The sequence below is a fragment of the Monodon monoceros genome, unplaced genomic scaffold (assembly GCF_005190385.1).
Source record: "Monodon monoceros isolate NGI ecotype Baffin Bay Population unplaced genomic scaffold, NGI_Narwhal_1 Super_Scaffold_3, whole genome shotgun sequence".
Taxonomy (NCBI): Eukaryota; Metazoa; Chordata; class Mammalia; order Artiodactyla; family Monodontidae; genus Monodon; species Monodon monoceros.
In genome coordinates this window covers 101,486,418-101,500,095 of record NW_021703780.1, presented here as the reverse complement: position 1 = coordinate 101,500,095, position 13,678 = coordinate 101,486,418, and the positions used below count along the sequence as shown (strand labels likewise).

At 51.9% G+C, this 13,678-nt stretch overlaps 1 protein-coding gene across 2 annotated transcripts in view; it reads left to right on the top strand.

Moving 5' to 3' along the window:
* The window catches only part of PODXL2 (podocalyxin like 2), a 40,576-nt gene that overhangs the window by 8,964 nt on the left and 17,934 nt on the right, over positions 1-13,678 (top strand). For both annotated transcript variants that reach the window (XM_029241759.1, XM_029241760.1), the window contains exon 2: positions 5,470-5,748. In XM_029241759.1, the coding sequence (XP_029097592.1) occupies positions 5,470-5,748 (279 nt within the window). The remainder of the gene's footprint in view (positions 1-5,469; positions 5,749-13,678) is intronic.

The window sequence follows — 13,678 nt, the reverse complement described above, 5'->3', positions numbered from 1 at the left end:
GACGGCCGCGGGGGGCGAGCGCGGTGCCGGCACGTGCGCGGAGGTGACGGCAGGTGTGAAGGTGCGGGGGGAGGGGCGCGGGGGGACAGGCCACGGCCACGGAGCGGCGTGTGCGGGGCGGGTCGCACGAGGACGTGTCCTGGCAGCGCGGCGAGCCCTCCGGGGCGGGGGTATCGTTGGGGGGGTGTGCCCGCGCGTACGGTCCCGCCCGCCCCCCGGGTGCCTGCGTTGGCTCCCGTCCTGCGGACTCGGCCCGCGGCGCTCCCCGTGCAGTCAACCCGCGGGCCCGTGGTGCACACGTGTGTGTGTGTGTGTGTGTGTGTGTTTGGGTCCCAGCCGGCGGGGGGGTGGGTCTCTGCTTGATGGTGACAGCAGAGCGGCCACTGCCCTGGGCCGTGGTGCAAAATCCCGGGGAAGGGCCACTGCCCCTGAGCGCATCCCTGCGCCCAGCTCAGCGAGGGGACGCCTTCTGCACCATCAGTCCAGGATGAGTAAGGACACAGGTGGTGTGCATGACAAATGGCATCCGTGTTTGTCTCAGTCGCTGCCCCACCTCTGTCCTTGCATACCTTAAGTCCTCTATGGAAGAAGGTGAGGCTCACCAAATAAGTACTACTTGTCCATTCTTTCTCTGTGTGGCAGCCACCCCAGAACTGGCCAACGAAGTGAGTCAGGACCATGCCCAGCTGTTACGGTGCCTCTTCCTGGCTAGCCACAGATCACTGTGGGCAGCTTGGCTCCGTCTACCCCCTCTCCCGCCTCCCCCCCTGGGGCGCGCTCTCCATGTGCCTGTGATCACCCCTGTGCTTGGGTGGCATGTGTCCAGCAGCGTGTCTCCCTTGCACACCGTAGTGTGGGCACCCTGCAAGGACACACAGACATGCAAGCGTGTGTGTGTGGTAGGGTGGTGGTGCTGGACCATTTCTGTTACAGCTGCCACTCCAGGGTGTGGGCCACGTGACAGATGCCGCCGGGCAGCTCCCAAATGGGTGTCTGCCGAGGGCTTAGGGATCCCTGCACTTCAGAGCTGCTGATGCGGGGAAGGGTGGGGTGGGCTGATGGTGGAAATCAGAGAAGGGTGTTGGGATCAAGAGCAGATTGCAGGGGAGATAAAACATGGGGATTATCGAGAGGCCTTGTTTTCCCCACCCCCTTAAGATAGAAGCCTGCTTCCTTCACCTGGTTCTGAGTTCGTTCGGGTCAGATTTTCAGTTCTTTGAGGCTGATTTCCAAATCCTTTTCACGTGCCTTCTTTTCTCTCCTTTCCACTGGGAGTGATGGAAGTAGCAGAAAATTATAGGTGCTAGAGGAAAAAAGAAATCACAAGGAGTGTAATTCTGAAAGTTAAAATCAGGTGGGGGTCTGAAGGCAAATTATTCGTTCAATGCAAAAGCAATTATACACGGAATGGTTAGGTCTCAGCCACTGTTTCGGTGGGCAAGCTTGAAAATAAGTAATCTCTCGTAATTACCTAAAGAATTACCCACTGCGAAAGCTTTTGAAAATATCAAGGTCTATATAAAAGAAAAATAGTCATCAGAGGGAAAAGGAACTTCAAGAAAATGGAAATGTTTATTGCAGAAAGAATGAAAAACCAGATTGCTTGTTTTCACACACAGCTTTTCAGCACCATTATCAGAACCTCTTTTAATTCCTATCAGACTGTTGGGAAAGATAGACAAGGACAGACTGTGACAGGTGGAGGAGAGAGGTTGAGAGAATGGGGACCCCACCTAATGCAAATGGTCGGGAATAGACCCAGCGAATTCATCGCACCACAGTGCTCTGCGCAGAGAGCTTCACCGACTAAAAAGTATTTTATCCCCAGAGGCGGGAAATCAACAGGACTGCTGGTCAGACTTCCCCTGAGAGCGCACATGCAGGTTCCTTGCGGTCCGGGCTGGTCTGGCCAGCAGGACCGAGGCCCATGTGGCTGCGACTCCTCTCCCATCAAACCTTGGTTCAGCTCGCAGAGACACCTGTCGGGTTTTGACGAGGCAACGTGTGCTTGATCCTCCAGCGCTTTTGTGGAGGGTAAACTTCCAAGAATTCTTCAAGTCAGTTGTGCTTTTCTAAAACGGCTGAAGTAATGTCTTTCCCAGTAGGTAGATAATGAGCTTCACCTCTTGGCCGTCTCAAAGACGGCTGCTCTGGTGCCCTGGGAACCTGTACAGTTTTTGTCATTTAATTATTTCTCATCAATTGCCTTTTTTTTCCTGGACTGCGTGAGTTTTTCCAGATTCCTGTCTTGTAGAATTTGGTTCCCCCAACCCTGAGGCTACCAAGTCTGAAAGTGGACCTGTTGTATCAGCTGGTATTTTATATAAAACTTGCATTATGTTTTCCAAACAGTGGTTATTTCCCTGAGGGCAGAGGCTGTCTTGTGTTCATTTCTGTGTCTCCAGAGAGGGCCTGGCACAGTACGTGGCACAGAATGGGAACTCGGGGGACCGCATTCCTCTGAGCAGTGAAAGTCTAATGCAGATGTTAGCTGCAGTACAATACTGCCGCCTGCCTGAAACCAAAGTAGGTCCTAATTAGCAGCATATCTGATTGGCAATATTATATGATTCTGACTACTTAAAAATTAGAAAGTACCTCTTAACCTGAGTACCGTCGATCGACGAACTATTTCCAAACATAGGGTCTGTGCAGAAATAGAAATAAAGGGGCTTCTTTGTGAAATATAGGGGGCCACTTTACCAACTTGAGGTCTTTCAGGAGAGGAGCCACCCTATGGTTTGGGTTTCTCGTGGGGACCCTGAGCAGAGTGCTGGGAGGAGAGGGTGTCTTCAGTCTTCAGGTCTGGCCTGTTTCCCTGCTCCTTAAGTCCTGTGAGGCATCCGTGCCATCCTGGGTGCTCTCTGCCTTACATATCCTTTGGAGGAAGGGCACATAAAGAGTAGTTTTCTGGCCTCTCTTTACGGAGCACCTGCAGGACCTTTCTGTGAGGAGAAACGAGCTAATTACAGTGCTTCTGCTGGCTGCTTGTTTGACCTTAGTGTCATGAGGCCTCAGTTATCTCATCTGTAAAAGAAAAGGGTGTTGATTTATTCGCTCTCAAACATGTCTTGAGCTCCTGTGACATTTCAGAGACTGTCGAGGCCCCGGCAGAACAAAGGTGAAGCTGACACAGGACGCTGGACTCGGTGCTCGCTGCTGAGTGAGGGAGGCTGTAAGGCGGTCTGTGACAGTTCAGTGAGGAAGGTGCTGTGACGTGTCCAGAGGCGATGGTAGTGGTGGGTGCCCAGCTGAGACCATGGGGGCCGGGCGGCTGCTCTGAGCTGAGGGTGGAAGCAGGAGTAGGAGTTAGGCGGGTTGGTGCAGGTGACCTGACGCGTCACCAGCTTCTTGTTAAAGGCTATTTGAGACTCTCATGCCGTCTATGTTTCTTCCCATTAGTCTTAGTTTTTTCCTTCAGGTCACATAGAATAACTGATCTTTATTATTCACATCAGCCTTTTGTTTTAACGCATTTGAAGATATCATTGTCGTTCTTAAACATTCTCTTCTTGGCCGAGAATGTCCAGGTTCTCTATCCTTCATGATACTTATGATTGTAGACTGCAGTGTGCTTTTTGCAGTGCAGTTTATACGCTGCACGGAGCTGACCACTGGGTGGCCTTTGCGGGCTGGCGGAATTCTTGTCTTGCTCTACAGATGAGGAGACCAGGGTGCTGGTGGGGCAGACGTACTCCTGGAGTCATTCAGCCAGGAAGCCGGGTGCTTTCCTGCGCCACGCACTCTTGCTGTGTCTGATCTCAAGACCTGTTTAATCCTCTTTAGCACGCTTGTTGTTTTGTTACGCCCCTTTCCCTGTACCCCGGACTGCTTTCCTTACGAGATGTTTTATTCATGGTCCTGTGTTGTCCAGCTGGTGCGTAGCATACGAAGGCTCCGTCCCCCCCCAGACACGTTCTCTGTTTTTGGTTTTTTTTTTTGCGGTACGCGGGCCTCTCACTGTCGTGGCCTCTCCCGTTGCGGAGCACAGGCTCCCGACGCGCAGGCTCAGCGGCCATGGCTCACGGGCCCAGTCGCTCCGCGGCATGTGGGATCTTCCCGGACCGGGGCACGAACCCGCATCCCCTGCATCGGCAGGCGGACTCTCAACCACTGCGCCACCAGGGAAGCCCTGTTCTCTGTTTTTGATAGAACTCATTTCTGAGTCTGAAAAGCCCTTGTCTTCCTTAGCAGCCACTCATTGTGCGGGCACACAAAAAGCTTAGGGTTTACTACTTCATAAGGTGCTTATAAGGATTAAAATTCAGATAACGCTTAGAAAGCATTTAGCACGTGGCACCAGTAGTGTTATTGTTTATTTTTATTATTAAACATCACTAAAAATTTCTATGAACTGCTGTTCGGCCACGTCATAGTGCGCTATAGGTGCAGAGTAGGAAATAAGTCCCGAAATTCCCTCTTTCCTACATCACTGAATGTTCGTTTTGGAAAAGAAAATTTGGAGGTCATTTCACCCACTTTCCTCATTTTTTGGATGAGGAGACTGAGGCCCAGCTTTCCGGAAGACTTACAGCAAGTTAGTGATATTTGTGTAATTAGTAATGACATTGTGAAACCAGCAAAGAGGGCTGTTTCCTGTTCTTAGTGAATGGGAGTGAGAGAGAAGGAAAAAAAGATGCCCTTTATTTTTTTGTTTTTTGTTTGTTTGTTTGTTTTGTAAATTAGGAGAGAGGGGTCCAAGATTCCAAACAGACGTATCATTACCAGCTCTGGATGAGTTTGACCTGTGACCTCACATGGTTTTTGGTTTTTTTAAAAAATATTTATTTATTTGGTTGTGCTGGGTCTTAGTTGAGGCAGGCAGGCTCCTTAGTTGCAGTTCATAGGCTCCTTAGTTGTGGCTCGAGGGCTCCTTAGTTGTGGCTCACCTGCTCCTTAGTTGCAGCACATGGGCTCCTTAGTTGTGGCATGCAAACTCTTAGTTGTGGCATGCATGTGGGATCTAGTTCCCTGGCTAGGGATTGAACCCAGGCCCCCTGCTTTGGGAACGCGGAGTCTTATCCATCGCACCACCAGGAAGTCTCTCACATGGTCTTAAAGACTGTGTGTTGCTGAAGCACAGATCACATTCTTAATGCAGTTTTGGAAAATGTTCAGCCTAGGATAGGAGCCTGTGGAACAGTGTGCCCACAAGGTCCAGGGAAGCAGGGCCCCTTCTCCGCTGCCCTGCGCCCGCACAGCGTGGTGGAGAGTGGGTACTCGGCAAATGTTTCCTCCCTCTCTCCCGCCCATCTCCCCGTCTCACCTTTGCCCCTGCTCCAGGGAAGGAAGGCTAAGCAGTTTGGCCTTTTGGAGATGAGTACAGCATCTCAGAATCCCCTCGCAGCCCCCTGGCGTCAGGAGTGTCCCTGAAGCCCCACCCTCACCCCTGGGCTCTTGGCTGTTGGAGATGGGTCTCAACCCTGTGCCGCTCTTCCTTCTTAACCACCGGCTTTCATGTCTGTGCAGGAGCATCCCTGGTTACGTGTGCAGCCGGGTCCGAGGAGCCTGGCCCAGAGGGCCTCACCTCCACCTCCCTGCTGGACCTCCTGCTGCCCACTGGCCTGGAGCCGCTGGACTCAGGGGAGCCCAGCGAGGCCATGGGACTGGGGACTGGCCTGGGAGCCCCTGGCTCTGGCTTCGCCAGCGAAGAGAGCGAAGAGTCCCGCATCCTGCAGCCGCCGCAGTACTTCTGGGAGGAGGAGGAGGTGCTGAACGACTCTAGTCTGGACCTGGGACCCACTGCAGGTAGCACTCTCCCCTAAGATGTGGGCTGCTCACAGCCGCCAGGAGGCCTGGCACAGTGCCAAACAGCCCTTTCCTCCGCCAGATCATCCCCTCTCCCTCCCGACCCGCGTTCACCCTCTGCTGTCCACCTGCACCTCAAAGCCCGGTCTCTGGGCTCTGAGGGTCTTATTGGCCCAGGAGGCCCTTTTTACTTTTGTAACATTTACTTCTGTGGTCATGTAATTCAGTGTACTGCTTATAGGCTGTGAGATAAAGAATGTTATCCCTGTCTTCAACATGAGAAAGCAGAGGCTGAGAGAGGTGAAAGCAAGCACACCTGAGGTCATACAGCTGTCGAGATGATCAGTCCTGATTCAAGCCGAGGTCTGTCCAAGGTCTCGGGTTTTGTTTGTCTTTTCCCTCTTCTGTGCTGTATTGTCTCTCTTTAAGGTTCCTGGAGGTCAGCAGATCCCGTGTCCCTCCTTGGGTCTTAGAGCCCCACAAGGCATTCTAGGTGCCCTTCCCTCGGCCCTGCACCAGAGCTGGGGTCTGGCTCACAGAGCGAGCCCGAGGCCTGGAGCCAGCAGCGCACGCAGCTGTGGGCTGATGGCAGGTGCAGCAGGGCGTGCTCGCCGTGCTTCCAGCTACAGCAGCTGTGCGAACGTTCTTGGCCGGCAGGAGCCGGTTTTTAAGCACTGGACTGTCAGACTGTGTGTGCACATGCGTGGGGTTGGGGTGTTCCAGGATTTAGCACTGATTTTCCTTTTTTAAATATATAGTATTTGGGGGCTTCCCTGGTGGTGCAGTGGTTGAGAGTCCGCCTGCCGATGCAGGGGACGCGGGTTCATGCCCCGGTCCAGGAAGATCCCACATGCCGTGGAGCAGCTAGGCCCGTGAGCCATGGCTGCTGAGCCTGCACGTCCGGAGCCTGTGCTCCGCAACGGGAGAGGCCACGACAGTGAGAGGCCCGCGGACCACACACACACACACACACACACACACACACACACACACAAATATATATATATATATATATAGTATTTTGGACTTATGTTCTGTAAGTACAAAAATAATGCATGAAAACTGTAGAAAATATGACAAATACAAAAACAACACAAGGAAGAAAATCCGCCCGTGGCGTCAGAGCTGAAAGGTAATTAGTGCTAGTGGCTTGGGGTACATCCCTCCAATCTCTCTTACATGCAGATTGGAATCATTTTTTCCACTTAAAATATTTCTGAAATTTATTTTCACATCATTAACTATCTTTTATAACTTGGTTTTCAATGACTGCGTAGTGTTTCTTCATGTAGGTCATGACCCTCAGTATGAAATGGTTCCCTGTTATTGAATATTTAGTTTGTTTCCAGTCTTAATGATACTACAGATATCCCTATATATTTTTGAACTTTTCTGATTGTTCCTTAGGATAAATTTCTAGAGTAAGATTGCTAGGTCTAAAGATGTATCAATGAGCGTCCCACCCAGAAACAGAAGACACAATCAAAGTCAGGTAATCCAAGGAGGTTGTGGTTTGTTTTTTTGTTTGTTTTTTGACAGATCCTCCTCAGGTTTATTTGTACAAATAACAGGAGGACACCAGCCCCGTGCAGACAGCAGCCCACCGGTCACACCAGTCCTTCTGTCCTCACGTTGGCAGATAAAGGCCTCCACTCTGTAGCCTTTGTGGGGGCCTGGGCACCCTTGGGAGCCGGCACTGGAGCCGCAGCTGCACCTGCCGCTGTAGCCTTGGCCTGGGACTTTGGCCAGCAGAGCCTGAGACCCTTGGCGATTGGGCACGAGCACGTTTCCCAAGCTTAGGGTGAGCAGTGTAGGCAGGTTGACTAAGCTTGCGGGCGCGGCCCTTTGGGATCCTGGGCTTGACCTCCTTGGGCTTTACGAGAGCCTTGATATCCTCAGCTGCACACTCACGGCCTTGGCGTTGCTGGCCTGCATCTTCTACTGGCCCTTCTTGTTGTGCTTCTTGGCAAAGTGTGTGTTCCTCAGGAACTTGGGGTCCACCCCCTTAAGAGATTCGTATCGTTGTGATTGGGGTTTCTTGATGCCGTTTCTGTGGCATTTTGGGGACTGGTTGTGCGTGGTGTGGTTCTTGGGCTTGGCCATGTTTGCACCGGGGCCCCGCGGATCCCGAAGTGCCTGGGGCCAGAAGAGACCAAGGAGGTTTATTTATAGACCAGTGGACTTACCAGGGGATGGCAAACCCAGAGGAGTTCAGGGCTGCCAGCAGAGGAGCGCTCAGCGCCCCACACCCCAGGGACAAAGAAAGGGACACATGACAGGAGCCTGCGAGGACAGAGGGGTGGGGAGCAGTGGTCCTGACACGCGCAGTGAGGTGACGGGGAAGAAAGCGGAAGATAGATGCCCGGCCTCTGGCTCCTCCCGTCTCCTGCCAGAGTCCCCGTTGCTCTCCTTCCCTTGCCTCTGTGGAGAGGAGTCCAGGCAGGAAGCAGGGATGTGTCCCGGTTCGTGTGATTCACTGGGTCGGTCCCCGGGCAGAGGACGGGGTGGAGAAGGGTGGGCAGTGCGCCTGGGAGTGGGGTGTATCTGGCACAGAGGATGAGAATCTTTGCCCAGGCTCTTGTTCCGTATTTCCCAGGTGACCTCCAGAAAGGTTGCTCCAGTTTGCGTACCCGTCAGAGAGGGAAATGAATGCCAGATTTTGACCCCTTCCCATCACTGAATTTTGTCACTTGGAGATTTTTGTCAGTTTGATAGGCAAAATTATAATGGTCTTTGATTACTAGTAAATTTTAACTGAAGCATGTGTAAGTGAAACCCGTACACACTGAGTATATTATATTCATTGTGACCATTTATCTTTTTTTTTTATTTGAAGCAAGGCAATTAAGAGCAGGCTTTGGAGTCGGGCAGATTCCAAAGTTCCAGCACTGCCATTCAGTAGCTATGTGATTTTTGGCAGGTGACAACCTGAGCCTCAGTTTTGTCTTGTAGGAAATAGTATCACAGTGTCCTGAGGTTTAAATGCAATATTACGTTTAAAGTGCTCAACACATCGTTAAGTACTCTGAAAATATTAGCTACTATTATTACTTTTCCTTTTTCTTCTATTGAGGCTTTAATTTTTTTATCACTGTACAAATCTTCTTATAAAAAGGATACAACCTTTTGACAAAAACAGAAAATGTTTTTCCAGTTTAGTAATTTTATTTTTATTATAGTAACATTTGACATACATAAGTGAGGATTTTTATAAGCTTGGACAGTCTTTCTTTTAGAATGTTTTCATGTGTTTTTCATGTTTAGAAAAGCCTGTCCCTCCGTGAGATAGACGCTCGTTTATTTCTTGTATTCTTTTTCAGCTTAAATTTTACTTGTAACTTGTGGCCAGCTGTCATCTGTTTGCGTTGTGGTGTAGGGTGAGGATCGAGTTCATCTTCCCATGTAGCAGGCCTGTAGCTACAGCAGCGTTCCTTGATAAATCTGTCCTCTCCTCGTTGAAAAGCAGTGCACTTTCCCCTCGCGCTAGACAGTGCTGTGTACTGGGGTCTTCCCTTTTGTCCAGACTCTTGGGATTTTAGTGTGAGAGTAGCTGTCATCGTTCGAGAGCCTCGGTCTGGAGGGAGCAGCTGTGTGCCACCTGTCCTCGGATCCCAGTGGGATGCCCCTGGGCCTGGATGGGCTCCGTCTCGTCTGCCCACTGCCCCACCCCCGTGCATCCCCCCTTCTTTTTCTCTCATGTCGTTTCTCTTCTCCCAGTGGCTTCTCGGGGGCTCACTGAGTGTGGCCAGGTCCTCATGCCAGCTCCATGCGGGTGTGTTTCCTGTGTCTGCTGTTCACGCCTGATAGCTGGGGACGTGCATGCCCTGGGGGTGGGGGGCGGGGAGGGCTTCGTCCTTGCTCCTTTCCTGCTGCTCTGTTTGCCCACCGTCCTGCCCTTTCCTCAGCTCAGTCTTCTCCAACACCCCGAGGAGATGTGTGCAGAAAGGGGGCCAGGGAGTAAAGGCCAAACGTCTTGGCGCTACAGAGAACGCCCTTGACAGTCTGGCCCAGCCTTACCCCCGGCCCCATCTCCTCCCCTCCTGCGACTGCATCGTCTCATTAGCCTGTTGTCCGCCCTGCATGGCAGACGTAGGACTGATGCACGGGGACGCTAAGTGCTTTGCCCAAGGTCACCGCTGGTGCTGGTGCGCGATGGGGCTGCATTGAGAATCAGTGTCTTCTTACTGACGGTGGCTCAGGCCCATCCCCCGAGCCCGCGACGCCCTTATACCCAGTCCCACCTGCTCAGCGTGTTCCTCTCCACCCCGACTGCCTGCTGGGCTGTGTCCTGCTTCAGCACTTATCTGGAGAGATGCGGCCTCTGAGAGGCTCTTCCAGCTCCCCCAGGTGACGGGGCCACTGCAGGTGGCTGGGCTGGTGGTGCCCTGGCCCAGGGGCTGAAGTCCAGTCTGTGTACCTCTCACCAGGCCCTGGGCTGGATGGAAGGCACACCGTTTCCTAATTCATCCGCCAGTGGGGACGTCCTTGTGCTGGCGATGGCCCTGAGGTCAGTCTGCTTGTTCCTGCCTCCGTCTTCTCACAGCGCACGATGCTGTGCTCTGAGGACGCGACAGAGGCAAAGCGTTCAGGCTGTGGGGCTGATTTGTACAGGAAGGGATCGTGTGTGCCGCTCCCCCCCGCCCTCTGCTCCCAACCTGGGAAGTCAGAGGCTTCCCGCCAGGGGTCTCTGGGAGGAGGGAGGGCATCACTCGTGGCGTTTGCTGCTCAGGTCGGGGGGACCAAGAGAGAGGCCTGCTAAGGGCCTGCCAGGGTGGGGAGTCTGCCCAGAGTTCAGTGCCAACCTAGCAGGCCCCTGGGGACGGGGGTCGCTCCGTGCAGCAGTGGCTGTGAGGGCTGGGGGCCGTGCTGCAGACGGTCCAGCCTCAGGGCAAGCTCTTTAATAATGAGGACATCTGACCTGGGAATTGAATGTCGAGTTGTGCCAGGCGCCAAATCAGGTGTTGTAGAGTGTTCCCTCCTTTAATCTTCAGAGAAACAGTTAAGTCTGTATTGTTACTCCCACTGGACCAGTGGACAAACTGAGACTTAACGGAGTTTGGGTAACAGCTCCATGAGCGTAAGAACCAGAGTTCAAAGCCAAGTTGTCAGACTCCAGAGCCTTGGCTCTTCCTGTCGTGTTGCCTCTCAGCTCAGCAGTTTTACTAGAGACCAGCAGTAACGTCTAAGGTTTTGTGTAGGACTTACCACCATTTTCTCATGGTGTTTTCTCTTTGCTTAGCTCACCGAACTTCACAGCCGCTCTGTGGGGTCAGCAAGGCAGCGCTTACTGTCTTTGCTTCACACGTGGTGAAACTGAGGCCAAGAAAGCTTGTTAGCTTTGCCCGAGGTCACACGGCTTGTGTGCGGCAGAGCCGAGTCTGGGGTCAGGGCCTCCCGAGCAGGTCTTGCCCTGAGAGCACATGGGTGGTGTGTGTCAGAGAGGAATCAGTGCCTCTGATTGTCACTGGAGCTCTGTTCTGCGTCTCCTTCTAGTTCGTTGGGCCTGGAAGAACTGGAGCTGGCACCTTTTCCTCCTGTAGCAGCGATCCTTGGGGGCCCGACGGCAGACCAGCTGCCTGGCCAGTGATGAGGGCCGTGACCTTGTGTGGGTCCCTTTTCTAATCTTGCCTTCAGTCTCCTCATCTGAAAGTGAGACCATGGGAGTGATAGATTGAAGTCTTTTCCAGCTTTAAAATATTATGATTCTCTGACATTTCGGGTGGGAAGGGTGGTCTCTACAAAGTAGGGAAAAGAAATGGAACGTAAATCACCACTCTCCCAGGTAATCAAGCCAGCCTGAAGCCTGATCATTTAATTCATGGAAAACTGTTAGTGACTCGGAATAGTTTCCCAGGTTACCTCTCCATCCCAAAACTGCCCTGCTGCCGCCTCGCCCCTTTCACTTTCCAGTCTCCTTAGTAACATTCTCTGCATGCAGCTTTCATCTTCCCAGTGAGCAAGCTACCTAGTGTGCTACAGGACAAGAGATAACTCTCTGGGATTGGCACGTCCTAGAACCGCAACTCAAACAGGCCCACAGACCTGTGTGAGAGAGGGGTGTGTATCGGCTTGTAAGGGATCGGTTGTTTCCGGCCCAGGCACGTGGGGTCCAGGTGTTGAAATGGCATCAGAAGCTGCCTCAGGCCATCGTGCTTTGCGTCCGCTCGTCAGTTCACTCTTAGGCGGTCGTTCTCTGTGGTAGCTGAGCGAGGCCCTCCATCACTCTGCTGTCGTCCTCCTGTCACTTAGCAGCCCCAGCACTTCTGGGGAAGACTCAGGTGGAGGCTCGTTGGTCTGGTCTAATCTGGGTCCCGAGTCCCCACGGCCCCACACTTTGGGACCAAGAAGAGGGGAGGAGGGCCCCCCAGAGGAGAATCAAGGTGCCATTAACAGAAAGGGGGATGAAATGATGGCCTTGAGTAGGGGCATTCCTAAGTGCTTATGTTTCCTCAGTCATCGTCACATACAGTTCTTTTTTTTTTCCCTCACGGCGACCTGATGCAGCCGTAAAAGCAGCCTGAGTATCTCTGTCTCATGGCGGTGGCGACTGGCTTAGGGAGGCTCACGGGTGGTTTGAGGTTGTGCTAGTGATTGGTGGCAGAGTGGCTCTCAGCTCTGAGGTGTCTGCTTCAGGACCCGCTCCTTCTCTGTGTGAGCTCCTCCCTCACGGTACTTCCGTTACTGTTCGTCTGGAGTGAATTTGTGGAAACCAGATCATCACAGCAGCTGTCTGCTGGGGTGTGGAAATGGTTTCAGTACAGTGGTCTTGTTGGGTCGTATCTGTTATGCAATGATTTGACCTTCCGGGTCAGTGCCCACACTTCAGGCATGTTTCCTGGCAGTAGCACTTCACCTGGACACCAAAAAAATAAAGGAAATGAAAAAAGCCCCATAGTTTTGATTTACGCTAGTAGTAAGTATCATTGTGTGAAAATCAGAAACACGCAACAAGTTAAAAAAAAATTCATAACTCCATTATCAACCCAGAGTTTGGGCACAGTGACATTCTGGTGTGTCTCTTACTGGACTCTCTACCCATATAGAAACAGATAAGATACGCTTTTATGAAAAATGGAATTCGAGGGTACAGATCTTGCGGTTTCACTTACTCACGTCTTTCCCAGGCAGCAAACAGTTCTCCAGCTTCAGCTTTGAGGCCGAATTGGTATCCCAAGTGTGGACGGGCTGCCCCTGCCATGTGAAAGCAGGAGTGTCCCATGAGCCGTGCCCTGACGAGAACCCTTGACACTGAATCGTCATGAGCTTCCTTAATTGTTGTCTTAGCGTGCGTTTCTGGAAGACAAGTGATAGGATCAGGGTGTTTGTCTTCACAGCTTTTTGTTCATGCGTTCCCCTCCAGACTGTGGCCCGATTTCTCTTCCCATCAGCAGCAGGTGGAGTGCCTGCTCCCGCGCTCACCCGGTACCGAGCACGGTCCGTAAATGCACTCATGTGTTGTCAGGTTGGTAGTCCAAAAGGTTTATCATCTGGTTTAATTTACATTTCTTTGATGACTACTGAGGCTGACCATTAAAAAGTCATGTTTAATTTACTGGAAGCTTCCCTTGCACCTCTGTTTTATACAAATCTATTGTGAATTTTGTGAATGTTTTTGTAAATATTAACACTCAGTTGAATAACTGGCTTGCGTGTTGCACTCAGGGGACAGTTTTCAGTGATTTGACATTAACCTAAAGGGATGTTTAAAGTGATCTTTCAAGGCCAGTGGCCCTGATGCCTGTTTTAATTCCTTGTCTTAAAGAGAGGAATCAGTTCATTACCGTTTCAGCTGAGGCCGAAGGTCACATGAGAGGATGGCCACCCTGGAAGGCAGAAATAACGTCCGGTGCAACCTTGATAAAAAGGGAAAAAGACCTACAAAACTTGGGTGAAATATTAGCAGGAAAAAAATGCGACATGATCTATTTAG